Source organism: Saccopteryx leptura, chromosome 2 (assembly GCF_036850995.1).
Source record: "Saccopteryx leptura isolate mSacLep1 chromosome 2, mSacLep1_pri_phased_curated, whole genome shotgun sequence".
Classification (NCBI taxonomy): Eukaryota; Metazoa; Chordata; class Mammalia; order Chiroptera; family Emballonuridae; genus Saccopteryx; species Saccopteryx leptura.
In genome coordinates this window covers 281257870-281273367 of record NC_089504.1, presented here as the reverse complement: position 1 = coordinate 281273367, position 15498 = coordinate 281257870, and the positions used below count along the sequence as shown (strand labels likewise).

Here is a 15498-nt window from a genome sequence, read left to right as displayed (position 1 = left end):
CGATCTCGTCAGAAATGGCTTAACTGATTTATTTACAGGAGAGGCTTTGATTTATGGATACCAAAGACATAGGTTTCCTATTTTCTTGCTCTAACTACACTTAAGAGAGTGAATTATATTAGCAGCAATAACAACACAGTGGCAACCACAACAGGGACAAAGCTAGCAAAATATTTCTCAGAAATTTGTTGATGGGGTCTAACCTATCATAAAAGTATGTTGGTAAGATAAGGAGCCGGCTTGGCCTGTGGTGGCACAGTGGACAGCGTGTTGACCTGGAATGTTGAGACTGCCAGTTCGAAACCCCGGTTAAGGCACATACGATAAGCAACAAGCAAGCAATGAACAACTAAAGTGAGTTAATACTTCTTGCTTGCCGTTCCACTTCCCGTAACATCGATAAATAAAAAATTTTAGAACAAGGAAGGAGTGGAGATCCAAGGAATAAATCTGATGTTTAAACCAACTGGCGGAAGGGCACTGAAAGGAGCATTAGCAAGACTCAAATCTATTCCGATAATGTTTTGTCAGCAAGTTCTAATAGTAAAAACATCAACAAGATATGGTGGTGATGGAAGAGGTAGGCAGGGGTCTCAGCTGGATCCTGGGATCCCTGGTGGAATGTGGGGCCGTTAGCAGTCTCATCTTTCTGACGTGCAAAAGGAAGCAAAGCGGATCTGGATGTGGATGGCGGAGTATAAATCCCTAGTCCCAGGACAGAGACATTGCAAGATTGGAACCACATTTTTAAATAAATGAAATTACCAGGGTGAATGTCATCTCAGCTGACAATAAACTAGGATAACATGCTGTGCTGAAAGAAAAAATGGAGAGTTTCTAATAACCAAATTATAAAATATATATATCTAGCTGGAGTAATAAAATGGAGGAGGGACATGAATATTTCACACCACAGTCGCCTGTGATGCAATTGTCAGTGCCACCTGCCACAGCCGTGAGTGATGTGGCCACAGCCTGGAGTGGAATGGGAAACATTCAAAGAGGAGCGATGATGTGGGAGAGTAGTGCTGGAAGTAGAGTGGGGTAGATAAACAGAACACATACCATCGGGATTCTGAGAGTCAGCATCCTTGGGAATGGTGTATAGGTCATAAGTACTATTCTCTAAATTGCTGGCTCTCTGTAGAAGGGAGAATTAAATTGTTAGTGAGAGGCATCCAAGATACCAGTGTATTCTGACAGAGAAAAGAGTATGATTATAAAGACCACATGAAACTACACTTTTCTCACCCTTCACCCAAATGGCATTTGAATGTCTCCACAGCTAAAACTTATAGGGCTGTTGCCAAAGAACTCAGCATTCCTGTCACTTCATTTTTTTTTACTTCATTTAAAAAAAAAAAAGATTTTATTTATTCATTTGAGAGAGAGAGAGAGAGAGAGAGAGAAGGGAGGAGCAAGAAGCATTGATTCCCATATGTGCCTTGACTAGGCAAGCCCAGGATTTTGAACCAGCGACCTCAGCGTTCCAGGTTGACGCTTTATCCACTGCGCCACCACAGGTCAGGCCTGTCACTTAATTTTTTAAGTTATTATTTTTTTCTCTCTCTTAAGATTTTATTTATTCATTTTAGAGAGGAGAGAGAGAAGTGGGAGAGGAGCAGGAAGCATCAACTCCCATATGTGACTTGACCAGGCAAGACAGGGGTTTGACATAGTGACCTCAGCGTTCCAGGTCTATGCTCTATCCACTGCACCAGCACAGGTCAGGCACTTCATTTTTTTTTAATCTTCCAAAGATGCAGATATTATTTGAATGAAAGCAAGGATTGCTCTCTATTCCACAAATTAACAAACTAAGACCCCAATATTCCAGTACACCACCTGAGATACATATCAATTTAAAAGTCTGTCTTAAGAAGAAAAAGACCTCAAAACAAAGACATTAAAGAAAATTGCCAGCCCTGGACAGTGGCTCAGTGGATAGAGCATCAGCCCAGTGTATGGACGTCCTGGATTTGATTCCCAGTCAGGGCACACAGGAGAAGCGACCATCTGCTTCTCCCCCACTCCCCCTACCCCTTCTCTCTCTCTTCCCCTCCTGTAGCCAGTGGCTTAATTGGTTTGAGCGTGGCTTCAGGCACTGAGGAGACCTCTGTTGGACAGCAGTAGCCTCAGGTGCTAAAAATAGCTAAGTATTCGAGCACCATCCCCAAATGGGTTTGTTGAAATCCCAGTTGGGTGCATCTCCTCCTCTTACCTAAAAAAAAAAAAAAAAAAAAAAAGGGAAATTGCCAAGGGGAAGATATGAGATTGTTAGATATTGAAAAAGGAATGGGATTAAACACTAGAAGGCAAACACAGGTTTCATTCTTTTTAACTTGACAACCAGGTCTCTGAAATTGGAATGTCATTTCTTTTTTTGAATTGTATGGCAAGGAATGAGGATGATTTCTATTTGATGACCCTAAAAGAAACTACACTGAAAGGAACACCTCTCAAGATCAGCTCTACTATTTTCACTCAAATGGAGGGGTCAACATAAGCATCTCTTTTCCTTAAGATACAGCCCTAAATATTCTCTAAAATTACTCATGCCTGACCAGGTGGTGGCGCAGTGGATAGAGCGTTGGGCTGGGATGCGGAAGGACCCAGGTTCGAGACCCCGAGGTTGCCAGCTTGAGTACGGGCTCATCTGGTTTGAGCCAAGCTCACCAGCTTGGACCCAAGGTCGATGGCTCAAGCAAGGGGTTACTCGGTCTGCTGAAGGCCCGCGGTCAGGGCACATATGAGAAAGCAATGAGAAACTAATGATTGATGCTTCTCATCTCTCCGTTCCTGTCTGTCTGTTCCTGTTTATCCCTCTCTCTGACTTTCTCTCTCTGTCTTTGTAAAAAAAACCAAACAAAACCCCTAAAATTACTCATAAGGGTCATTCATCTTGATGCTCCACTAAGTTCAGAAGGTGTTAGTCTTATGAAAGATACAAGTTCACAAATCCTTAACATGTTTCTGACAACAGAAGCCTGCTTGGTTTGAGCATCTGTTTTGTGTTAGTTCCCTCAAAACAACCATTAAATAGCTTCTAAGACTATATTAAAGAATCATATGGCATGAGAAAGAAACCTATGGGAAATGGAGATGTCCTAGGAGCACTCAATGGTTACTTACTGTACACAGTAAGACTGCATTTTCTGCTGGATTGTAAGACATATTGAACACTGGAAACTTGGAACCACTAAAAATATATACAGAAAAAAAAGAGAAAATATGAAAGAGGCATAAGGATAGAAGTAATTATTCCTACACCTTCTACTTACTTATCTTTACACATATGCTTATCATTTTTATAATCAGAGATAAAAGTAAATATTACTGCATGTATTCTCTTCCTTCCCTTAAGGCTTGGGGACTTCCTATCCCAGCTTTGAGCAAACAAGTTTTTTTGAAAAAGCAAACCCTACTACAAGTCAAATTATTCAACGGAGGGTAGAGTTAGCACTACTGTACTAAGTGGGATTGGTTCTCCTTGGGTACAAATTCCTACACACAACTGCAGTGGACGCCATAGTTAACATAAGGTGATTTGTCTCTAGTTAATTTCTCCTGTTCACATAAATCCATCTTTTTATTGTAGTCATGCTAGAGGGTCATTATCAAGCCCTCATGCCAAAGTTTGCCACCATGAATGTTTTAAGCATGACGATGCAGCTGGCTTTCTAAGAGGACAGTTCCTTTAGCCAGGCATCCCAGAGGTTACCACATCTTCAGTGTTAAAGAGTTTCCAGAAACACATTTCTAGTTTAGAGTTGCATGTATTTTATTAGAAAGCAAAGAAGTGTGACAGAAAATGCCAAATAAAGGCAAAAAGGCCTATCATCAAGTTAGGCTACTCTCTACCAGGAAGCTTTCTCTGGTTTGCAAGACAGCAGGCAAAGTGTGGCTGTATGACTTCATGTCCACAAGGCGTGAACATTCTCAGCAGGGGAACTCCTATTCCCCTCATGGCTACTTCCTTGCCCACCATGCTCGTGGGGGTTAAACTGAGCAGCCTTAGCCAATGTGGGTTCAATCTGTGACAGGAGATGAGATCCAAAATGTTGTTTAAAAGACAGTTCAGTGTGTGGGCTTGTGTCATGGTGACAGATGAGAGGGTTTGAGGAGAAAAACAAGTCTGATTTACCTCCGCAACTGCATCACAGCTACATCTTTAGAGCTGTTGAAATCCAACTGACGTAAGAATCGGTCCTTGACGTAATGCAGCATATTGCCGTGAACTGCATAGGCTGGCCTTTCCCGTTCCAGTTTAAACACAATCATGCCACCATCATGGCCTGGGACACAGGGAGAAGAGAGGAAAGAATTAGCTATAAGTGACAAGAAAAGCTGGAAACAGTAAATAAATAAGGAGAAGGATTATATATGTATGCTAAAAACAAAATTAAGACAACTAAATGTATCCTTTATTTGTCTAAATTATGATTCTTGGACTCTATTTAAATAAATTTTTGTGAATCCTTTCCTAATACATAAGTCCTCTATGTGGTTGATAGGTTTTGAAACTTTAAGCAAAATGATGTATAATGAAACCAATTTTACCATAGGTTAATTGATATAAAAACAGAAATTAAGTTCCTATGTCTATGGCTAAGGCATCTTAACATTTGAGGATTGGCTGTACACTATCATACTGCTACATTTAGACATGCCCTCCTTTGTGTTCTCCTAACACTCTGTACAAACCTCCATCACTGCACTTATCCCACACTACAACTGTATAGGTCTATCACCTCCATGATGCCATGAGCTCCCTGAAGGCAGAAATTACAATAATTTCCATCTTTCCCTAATCCCTAGCTTATAGTAAGAACATATATTTATTTGCTGAACAAATAAATACTAGTTTTAAAAGCCTTTGTGGTTCTGTTTTAAAAAAGCCAAACCGTGTCACTTCATATGGCTTTCCAGTCAGAGTAACATGCACAATCTGGCCTGGTCTTACCTCCCATCCTTAGCCTCTTTCTCACTGTGCTCCTACTGGCACGTTCTTCAAACATGCTCAGTATCCCTCGTATCATGGTCTTTGCCAGTCCCCATACACATTGCTTTCTTTCTCCTTACTTTTCCTTAACTCTTCTTCAAAGCATGTTTCACTATACAATGTTTTATATATTTAATGCTTTATGTTCTACCTGCCTTGATTGCAAATAAAAGTCCCATCAAGTGAGGGACATTGTTTTATGCTATAACACCAGCATCCAAACTAGGGCCTCACACTTAGAATATATTTGCTAAATGAATGAATAAAGCCAGCTTCTAGCTCCCGAGTCTGAGAACTCCAAATGTCAAGTATTAGCCTCCTAGGAACTAATGGGCTTTATTGTTAAATCGCTCTTGGTGAAGACAGAACACTGACAATACTACTCCAAAAAGATAAGAGGGAAAAAAAGCAACCTCAATTATACAGCTCTGAGAATTCTATTTTTCCTTGTCATTTTACCATGAATTTATTGGAGACAAAAATAATGGAGAAACATTCTGAAGCCGTTTTTTCTCCCCCAAGTCTTATAAACTGAACTAAAACAGTGAAACAAACAAACAAAAGAGAAGATACAGCCCTTACCTGCTGCAAAGAGGTTAAGGTTGGGGTGGGCAGCTAGGACCCAGAAACGATCATGGTCTCTGCGGAAGGTCTGAACCCCAGTTCTAGGAAAATAAAAGGTGGACAAAGAAAGATATTAACTTCTGAGGAATCTTCAGCCTATCAAATAGAAGAGTATTGAGTGGGAAGCCAGCAGGCTGATTTATATCAGGAACATTACTATACTGCATATTCTACATAGAAGTAGTTTATGATAAATTCTAACAAAACGCAGAGAGAAGAAACTCCAAACTGACACTATATTTTGATACTTAATTTTCCCCTACTCATCATAATTTTCTACTACACTGATTTATTTCATATATTATTTTTTCTGGCTACAGAAAAACATGCTTAAATTTAGAGAAATAAAAGAATATATATGCAAATTTCTGTTTGACGTAAAATTTGTAAATGCTGGCTGATCTCTAGATCCCTTCAGGTTTTCATGATAGAGGTATACGTTGTTTCATTGAGCTTCACTGTACTGTGCATTGCAAATATTGCATTTTTAACAAACTGAATGTTTGTGGCAACCCAGCGTCAAGCAAGTCTTTCGGCACCATTTTTCTAACAGGCTCAGATAGATGGTGGTTACTATAACTTTATATGTACTGGGAAACCAAAAAATTTGTGCGACTTACTGCATTGCCATATACTCAATTGTGGTAGTCTGAAACTGAACCCACAATATCTCTAAGGTATGCCTGTACATTATCTGACTTCTCTACATGCTGAAGACAATGAGAAAAAAACAAATATTCTAATCTAATTTTTAAAAAGAGAGAGGGTAAGAGAAAGAAAGGGGCTTTCCCTGGGTTTGGAACCCAAAGATCTAATCCCCTTACCGCTTAGACATATCCCAGACTCTGATACTCTTGTCCTCAGAATTGCTGAGGATCAACTCTTGGCGAGGGTGGAAGACAGCACAAGACACGTTGTTGTAATGGCCTCGGCAGGTATCAACTTCCCATGCCTTTGATTCTGAAGGACAAAAAAGAGTGAGGTAATCACAACTCCCTACTCCTATAATTTGGTATTTGGAACTTTGAGATCCTCTAACCAAATGCCATGTATACTACAAGGTGCAAAATTAGCAACTTCTTTCTAATAGGGCAATTTCCTTCATTCAAACCTCTGAATCTTGTATTTGTTTGTTCTTTCATTTTGATCTTCCTTTCAGTTACAGCACTTCTTCTTTATCACCACTCTAACCCTGTTTTACTTGTCACTAGCTATCATTAGAGAATAAATATACACCCTGTATGGCAGTTTTCTGTTTTAGTCACCACTGTATTTTCAGAGCCTTGAAGAATGACTAGTACAAAGTAGATAATTAATAGATATTTGTTGGAGTGACAAGAGAGGACTGGTAGTATGAGTGATCCCCTTGGTCTCTCCTCTTGAAGTTTCAACAATCGAATAGCTATAATTCAACAAGGGATTCCCTGCTCAATGCACAAATATGTCTGAGAGATCTGAACACTGAACATCTAAAGATGGGCAAGTGGGAGAGAACTGGGTGGGGAGCCAAAATGGGGGAAAAGCTGAGAGGAGCCACAGATGCAGCCCTACAACCAGCTCACTGAGGAGCTCAGCCTAGAGCGGGGAGGAATCAGGTTGTGGCTGATGCTCCCTTCACCTGGGAGGAGCAAACAGTCCTGCAGAAGTGAGCAGTATAAGCTATGGCTGAGCCCAGTGACCAGTACGAGCTATAGTTAAACCCAGTAACAGGCAGGGATGAAGCCCAGAGGTCTGGCCTCAGTTATCTGACAATCAGCATTCCAGAGAGAGAGACAAAACCAGAGACTGGCCACTCCTTAATCTTCCAGAGCTTGCCTCCCTTCTCTACCCATTGTGTCAGGTGGCAAAACATATTATCTGCAAACCTGAGAACTGGTACTACAGAATCACTTTCTTCCCTGAGCAACGGGTGTACTCTGTAACTAATCCCAGGTCTGGGTGGAGGCATGGGGGAATGCTGCAGAGGTATACTGGTCATCATTGCCATGAGGGCAAAGCAACAAAAGAGATGGCCAGGTTCCCACAGCTCACCTGCTACCTGCATACATCACAGCTACACTGCTGATACTGTGTGGTTGCAGAGAAACAATACTGAAATTTCACAGATTTGGGGCCACACTGCATACCACGTTTCCCTGTGGCATAGATCCCCTGGGTCCAGGATGGCTGGATCACAGAGAGGCACCCACCATCCCAGGAAGCACAGTCCAATTTCCACTACCCTGTGGAGATCTGAAGAGCCAGAGAGCAAGAGAGCTAACATACTTGTGATTAGCCTGACCAGGAGGTGGTGTACTGGATAGAGTATTAGAATGGGATACTGAGGACCCAGGTTTGAAACCTTGAGGTTGCCAGCTTGAGTGCAGCTAAGCTGGCTTGAGTGCAAGCTCACCAGCTTGAGCGCAGGGTCACTGGCTTGAGCGTAGGGTCACTGGCTTGAGTGTGGGATCATTGATATGACCCCATGGTCACTGGCTTTAGCTCAAAGGTCACTGGTTTGAAGCCCAAGGTCACTGGTTTGAGGCCAAGGTCGCTGGCTTGAGCAAGGGGTCACTTGCTCTGCTGTAATCTTCTGGTCAAGGAACATATGAGAAAGCAGTCAATGAATAACTAAGGTGCTGCAATGAAGAAGTGATGTTTCTCATCTCTCTCCCAGTGTGTCTGTCCCTGTCTGTCTGTCTCTCTAGCTTAGAAAAATAAAAAACCTGTGATTCAGTGCCACCTACTAAAAAACAAAAAAAATACTTCTTCTTAGCAATCTACTAGAGCAGTAGTAGGTACCTAAACAGAATGAATCTATGAAATACCATGAGTAACCAAAGTAAAAAGGCAGCTCAGAAGTAAAATGAAAAATCTCCAGAAAACAAACTTAAAGACATGGAAATACATGACTTAAATGACAAAAATTCAAGATTGCAGTTCTGAAAATACTCAATAAGATGTAAGAAGACATAGTTAGGCAATTTAATGAGCTCAGAAAACAAATCAAATAAACAAAACAAGTACTTTACCAAAGAGACTGAAACTTAAAAAAAAGAACTGAACAGGCCCTGGCCGGTTGGCTCAGCGGTAGAGCGTTGGCCTGGCGTGCGGGGGACCCGGGTTCGATTCCCGGCCAGGGCACATAGGAGAAGCGCCCATTTGCTTCTCCACCCCCGCCCTCCTTCCTCTCTGTCTCTCTCTTCCCCTCCCGCAGCAAAGGCTCCATTGGAGCAAAGATGGCCCAGGCGCTGGGGATGGCTCCTTGGCCTCTGCCCCAGGCGCTAGAGTGGCTCTGGTCGTGGCAGAGCGATGCCCCGGAGGGGCAGAGCATCGCCCCCTGGTGGGCAGAGCGTCACCCCTGGTGGGCGTGCCGGGTGGATCCCGGTCGGGTGCATGCGGGAGTCTGTCTGACTGTCTCTCCCCGTTTCCAGCTTCAGAAAAATACAAAAAAAAAAAAAAAAAAAAAAAAAAGAAAGAACTGAACAGATTCTGGAGCTCAATTAAAGAAAATTAATTAATCTCAATGAAAGAAAATCAAGAATGAACTTATGAGCAAAGAAAATAGAGCTGACTAGATGGAGGAAAGAATAAGTGATATTGAAGATAGAAATCTAGACTCATATGATACAGAGGAAAGAACTCTACGAAAACTATCTGACTCCATCAGCAAGAGCATTATAAGAAAAGGCATACCAGAGAGAGGGAGAAGGGAACAGAAAGCCTATTGAAACAGTTGATGAAAACATTCCAAACCTATGGGAAGAGTTGGATCCTCAAATCCAAGAAGCAAATCGAAGACCTATTACCTCAAGCCAAAAAGGTCTTCTCCAAGGCACACTGTATTAAAACTGTCAAAAATTAATGACAAAGAGCCTGTCCAGGCGGTGGCGCAGTGGATAGAGCACTGGACTGGGATGCGGAGGACCCAGGTTCGAGACCCCGAGGTCGCCAGCTTGAGCGCGAGCTCATCTGGTTGAGCAAAAACCCACCAGCTTGAACCCAAGGTCGCTGGCTCCAGCAAGGGGTTACTCGGTCTGCTGAAGGCCCGCGGTCAAGGCACATATGAGAAAGCAATCAATGAACAACTAAGGTGTTGCAACGTGCAATGAAAAACTAATGATTGATACTTCTCATCTCTCTCCATTCCTGTTTGTCTGTCCCTGTCTATCCCTCTCTCTGACTCACTCTCTCTGTAAAAAATTAAAAAAAAAAAAAATTAATGACAAAGAAAAAATTCTCAAGGCAGCCAGAAGAAAGTAACCTATAAAGGAAAGCCCATTAGGTTATCATTGAACTTCTCAGCAGAAACTCTACAAGCTAGAAGAGAGAGGAACCAAATATGCAAACTACTGAAAGAGAAAAATCGTCAGTCAAGAATAATATCATATATCCAGCAAAGCTATCTTTTAGATATGAAGGAGAAATAAAGACTTTTCCAGACATACAGAAGCTCTATTGTAGGAAATACTTAAGGGTGTTATTCTACCTGAAACAAAGAAGAAAAGGTCACAAAACTATGAGTAAGATCACCAACAAACTTACAACATAAACAAGGCTAATTTGTGATAACAAAAACATAAAAGAGAGCCTTGGGTAGTTTGTTCAGTGGATAGTGCATTGGCCCAGCATGCAAACATCCCAGGTTTGATACCCACCAAGGGCACACTTGAAAAGCAACCATCTGCTTCTCTTTCCCTCCTTCTCCCCTTTCTCTTTCTTATCCCCTCTCACAGCCAGTGGCTCGATTGGTTTGAGTGTTGGTCCTGGATGCTGAGGATAGCTCGGTTGATTTGAGCATCGTCCCCAGATGGGGGGGTGGCTGAATAAATCCCATCAGGGCACATGCAGGAGTCTATCTCCCTTCCTCTCACTTAAAAAAATAGTAACATAAAAGGGGAGAGAGTATAGGTCTGAATTTGCAAAAGAGGATGGAGATCAGGTGTATTCAAAAGGAAAAAAAATTCTGTATATATGAAACTTTCTTTTCATAAACCTAATGGTAACTACACATAAACAACCCAAATCTGAGACACAACCTAAAAAGAGGAAATAGAACAAAAATGCATAAACACAAAGGAAAAGAACTGGTGGAGGCACAGAGCTACCAGAAAACGAAAGATAAAATGGCTATAGGATATTATCATACATTGATAATCATCACCCTAAATGTACATGGACTGAATTCACCCATAAAAAGGCACTGAGTAGCAGACTGGATCAAAAAACAAAATCCAACCATATGCTGCGTTCAGCAGACACATGAAAGCTGCAAAGACAAAGATAGATTCAAAGTGAAAGGGTGGAAAATGATTGACCAAGCAAACAGCATCCCCAGTAAAGGAGGTGTAGCCATACTTGTTCCTGACAAAATAGATTTCAAAATAACAAAGGTAAAAAAAGAAAGATGGACATTTTATAATGATAAAAGGGACAGACACTATATCAAGAAGACGTAACACTTCTCCATATACTATATATGAACCTAGTCAGGGAGCACTAAAATAAATAAAGCAACTACTAACAGAACTAAAGGGAGAAACAAGGCCCTGGCTGGTTAGTTCAGTCAGTTAAGAGTGTTGTCTCAAAATGATAAGGCTGCAGGTTTGATTCCAGGTCAGGGAACATATGGGAAGCAACCAAGGAATGCATGACTGAGTGTAACAACAAATGAATGCTTCCTTCTCCCTCCCTTCTCTATCTCTCTTCCTCTCTCTGTCTCTCTAAAAATCAACAAAAATTAAGCCCTGGCCACATAGCTTGGTTGGTTGGAGCATTGTTCCAGAGTGCAAAGTTTGCAGGTTCAATTTCCCAGACAAGGCACATATAGGCAGCTTAAAAAAAAAAATTTATAAAACATTTCATCTCAGAACATTGGATTGGACATTCTTCTCTAGTGCACAAGGAATATTCTCTTTTTTTAAAAAAAATTAATTTTTTTTAAAAAAAGAGAGAGGAGGGAGAGAAAGAGGAAGGGAAAGAGGAGCAGGAAGCTTCCTTCAACTCCAGTATGTGCCTTGACCAGGTAAGCCCAGGATTTTGAACCAGCAACCTCAGCGTTGCAGGTTGATGCTTTATCTACTGCACCACTACAGGTCAGGACGGAATATTCTCAAAGACAGACCATATGTTGGGTCACAAATCTAATTTCAACAAATTTAAGAAGACTGAAATCATACCAAGTACATTTTTTACCACACTGCTTTGAAATTAGAAATCAACTGCAAAAAGAAACAAAGAAACCAACAAATATGTGGAGATTGAACAACTTACTATTAAAAAATGACCGGGTCAGCCCTGGCTGGTTGGCTCAGTGGTAGAGTGGTAGCCTACCATGTGGAAGTCTCGAGTTCAATTCCCGGTCAGGGCACACAGGAGAAGTGACCATCTGCTTCTCCACTCCTCCTCCCCTCCTTTCTTTCTCTCTCTCTCTTCTCCTCCCACAGCTAAGGCTCCATTGGAGCAAAAGTTGTCCCGGGCACTGAGAATGGCTCCATGGCCTCCGCCTCAGGCACCAGAATGGCTCTGGATGCAACAGAACAATGGCCCAGATGGGTAGAGCATTGGCCCCTAGTGGGCTTGTCAGGTGGATCCTGGTCGGGTGCATGCGGGATTCTGTCTCTCTGCCTCCTCACTTCTCACTTCAGAAAAAAAAAAAAAAATTGGGCCAAAGAAGAAATAAAAAGTGAGATAAAAGGATATATAGAGCCTGACATGTGGTGGTGCAGTGGATAAAGCATTGACCTGGAATGCTGAGGTCGCTTTGAAACTCTGGGCTTGCCCAGACAAGGCACATATAAGAAGCAACTACTATGAGTTGATGCTTCCCACTCCCTCCCTTCACTCTATCCTCTCTCTCTTTAAAACACACAAATAAAAAGATATATAGAGACAAATGGGAATGACAATATGGCTTATCACAACTTCCAGGATGCAGTAATAAGAGGGAAGTTTATATCGATTACAGACCTATCCCAAGAAAGAAATCTTGCCCTGGCCGGTTGGCTCAGCGGTAGAGCGTCGGCCTGGCGTGCGGGGGACCCGGGTTCGATTCCCGGCCAGGGCACACAGGAGAAGCGCCCATTTGCTTCTCCACCCACCCCTCCTTCCTCTCTGTCTCTCTCTTCCCCTCCCGCAGCCAAGGCTCCATTGGAGCAAAGATGGCCCGGGCGCTGGGGATGGCTCCTTGGCCTCTGCCCCAGGCGCTAGAGTGGCTCTGGTCGGCAGAGCGACGCCCCGGAGGGGCAGAGCATCGCCCCCTCCGGGGCAGAGCGTTGCCCCTGGTGGGCGTGCCGGGTGGATCCCAGTTGGGAGTCTGTCTGTCTCTCCCCGTTTCCAGCTTCAGAAAAATGCAAAAACAAAAACAAAAAAAAACCTCAAGTAAACAACCTAATATAAGATCTTAAAGAACTAGAAAAAGAACAAATGTAACCCAAAGTAGAAGAAAATAATAAAAATTAGAGCATAACTGTAGAGAACAAAGAGACTATACAAATCATACAACAAAGAGTTCTTTGAAAAGATTAATAAAATTGACAAACCACTGGCTAGATTGACTAAGGATAAAAAAGTAGACTTAATCAGAATGAGTCTTAATCAGAAATGAAAAGAGAAGTGACCACAGATATCACAGATATAAAGGATCATATTAGAAAACTATGAAAGACTATATGCCACCAAATTCAATAACCTAGAAGAAATGGGTAAGTTCCTAGAAAGATATAAGCTCCCTAGACTGAATCATGAAGAACTGAAAACTCTAAATAGACTGATCAACAGTGAGGAAATTGAAACAACCATCAAAAAAAAAAACAAAACGACCCCAAAACCCCCCAAAAACCCCAACATAAAAGTACAGGACCAGATTGCTTCACTAGTGAATTCTACCAAACATTTAAAGAACATCTAAGACCTACCCTTCTCAAACTTTTCCAAAAATTAAAGAAAAGGTAATACCTTCCAACACATTTTATGAGGTCAACATAACCATAATTACCAAAACCTGGCAAGAATAACATTAAGAAAAAACAAAACTACAGACAATATCTCTGATGAATACAGATGCAAAAATCCTAAACAAAATACTAGCAAACTGACTAAAACAATGCATTAGAAAATAATACATCATAATCAAGTAAGGTTCATTCCAGGAGTTCAAGGATGGTTCGACATATGCAAATCGATCAATGTAATTCAGCACATTAATACAACGAAGAATAAAAATCATATCAATAGATGTAGAAAAAGCATTTGATAAGATACAACATCCATTTATGATTAAAGCACTGAATAAAATGGGTATAGAAGCAAAGTACCTCAACATAATAAAGACCACATATGACATACCCTTAGCCAGTATCAGACTCAATGGTGAAAACTGAAATCTTTTCCTCTAAAATCAGGGACAAGATAAGGATGTACACTCTCACCACTCTTATTCATCACAGTTCTAGAAGACCTACCAGAGCAATCAGGCCAAAGAAATAAAAGGCGTCAAAAATGGGAACAAAGAAATAAAAATGTCACTTGTTGCAGGTGACATAATTCCATATATAAAAAGCCCCAAAGACTCCACAAAAAATTTTAGAAACAATAAATTAGTAAAGTTGCAGGATACAAAATCAATGTACAAAAATCTACTCCATTCCTATATACTAACAATAAAATGTAAAAAAAAAGAAAAAAGAGCTTGACCTGTGGTGGTGCAGTGGATAAAAGCATTGACCTGGAACATGGAGGTTGCCAGTTCAAAACCCTGGGCATGCCAGGTCAGGCATATATGGGAGTTAATGCTTCCTGGTTCTCCCCCTGCTCCCCACCCACCTCTCAAAAATGAATAAAAAAAAATAAAAAATAAAATGAAAGAAATAACAAAAACAAAAAAACACAAGAATAAAATACCTGACCCTGGCCAGTTGCTCAGTGGTAGAGCATTGGCCTGGTGTTTAACTCCCAGTCAGGGCACACAAGAGAAGTGACCATCGGCTTTGCCACCCCTTCCCCTTCTCTCTCCCACAGCTATGCCTCAATTTGAGCAAGTCTGGCCCCAGGTGCTGAGAATGGCTCGATGGCCTTGCCTCAGGCACTGAAATAGCTTGGTTGCTGAGCAACAGAGCAGCGGCCCCAGATAGGCAGCGCATCGCCCTGTAGGAGACTTGATGGGTGGATTTCAGTCAGGGCACATGTGGGAGTCTGTCTCTTTGCCTCCCTGCCTCTTAAGTAAAAAAAAAAAAAAAAAGGAAAAAATATCTAGGAATAAACTTAACAAAGGATGTGAAAGACCTATATACTGAAAGCTACAAAGCATTATTAAGAGATTGAAAAAACACAATGAAATGGAAAGATATTCCATGTTCATGATTGGAAGAATCAACATAGTTAAAATGACCTCTTTACCCAAAGCAATATAAAGATTTAATGCAATCCCCATCAAAATCCCAATGTCTGTCTGACCTGTGGTGGCACAGTGAATAAAGTGATGCCCTGCAACACTGAGGTCACCAGTTTGAAAACCCCAGGCTTGCCCAGTCAAGGCACACATGGGAGTTGACGCTTCCTGCTCCTCCTTCTGCACCTCTTCTCTCTCAAATGAATAAAATCTTGACAAAAAAAAAAAAAAGGTGCTGCAATGGATCAAGTGTAGACCTTTGAAACCCCAGGTTTGCCTGGTCAAGGCACATACGAGAAGCAACTACTATCAGTTGATGCTTCCGCCTCTATCTCAGCCCCCTTCTCACTCTCTAAAAAAAAAACCATTCCAATGTCATTTAAAATTTTTTTTCTTGATTTTAGAAACAGAGGAAGGAAGTGGGGAGGAGAAAGAGAGAAACATCAGTTTGCTGCTCTACCCACCTCTGAACTCATTGGTTGATTCTTGCAGGTTCCCTGATCAG

General features: G+C 41.5%; 1 protein-coding gene across 2 annotated transcripts in view; it reads right to left on the bottom strand.

The window, feature by feature from the left end:
* The window catches only part of COPA (COPI coat complex subunit alpha), a 63304-nt gene that overhangs the window by 24136 nt on the left and 23670 nt on the right, over positions 1–15498 (bottom strand). For both annotated transcript variants that reach the window (XM_066362028.1, XM_066362029.1), the window contains exons 9-13: positions 6451–6586; positions 5585–5667; positions 4145–4295; positions 3133–3199; positions 1066–1141 (exon numbers count right to left, since the gene is read on the bottom strand). In XM_066362028.1, coding sequence (XP_066218125.1) covers positions 1066–1141; positions 3133–3199; positions 4145–4295; positions 5585–5667; positions 6451–6586 — 513 coding nt within the window. The remainder of the gene's footprint in view (positions 1–1065; positions 1142–3132; positions 3200–4144; positions 4296–5584; positions 5668–6450; positions 6587–15498) is intronic.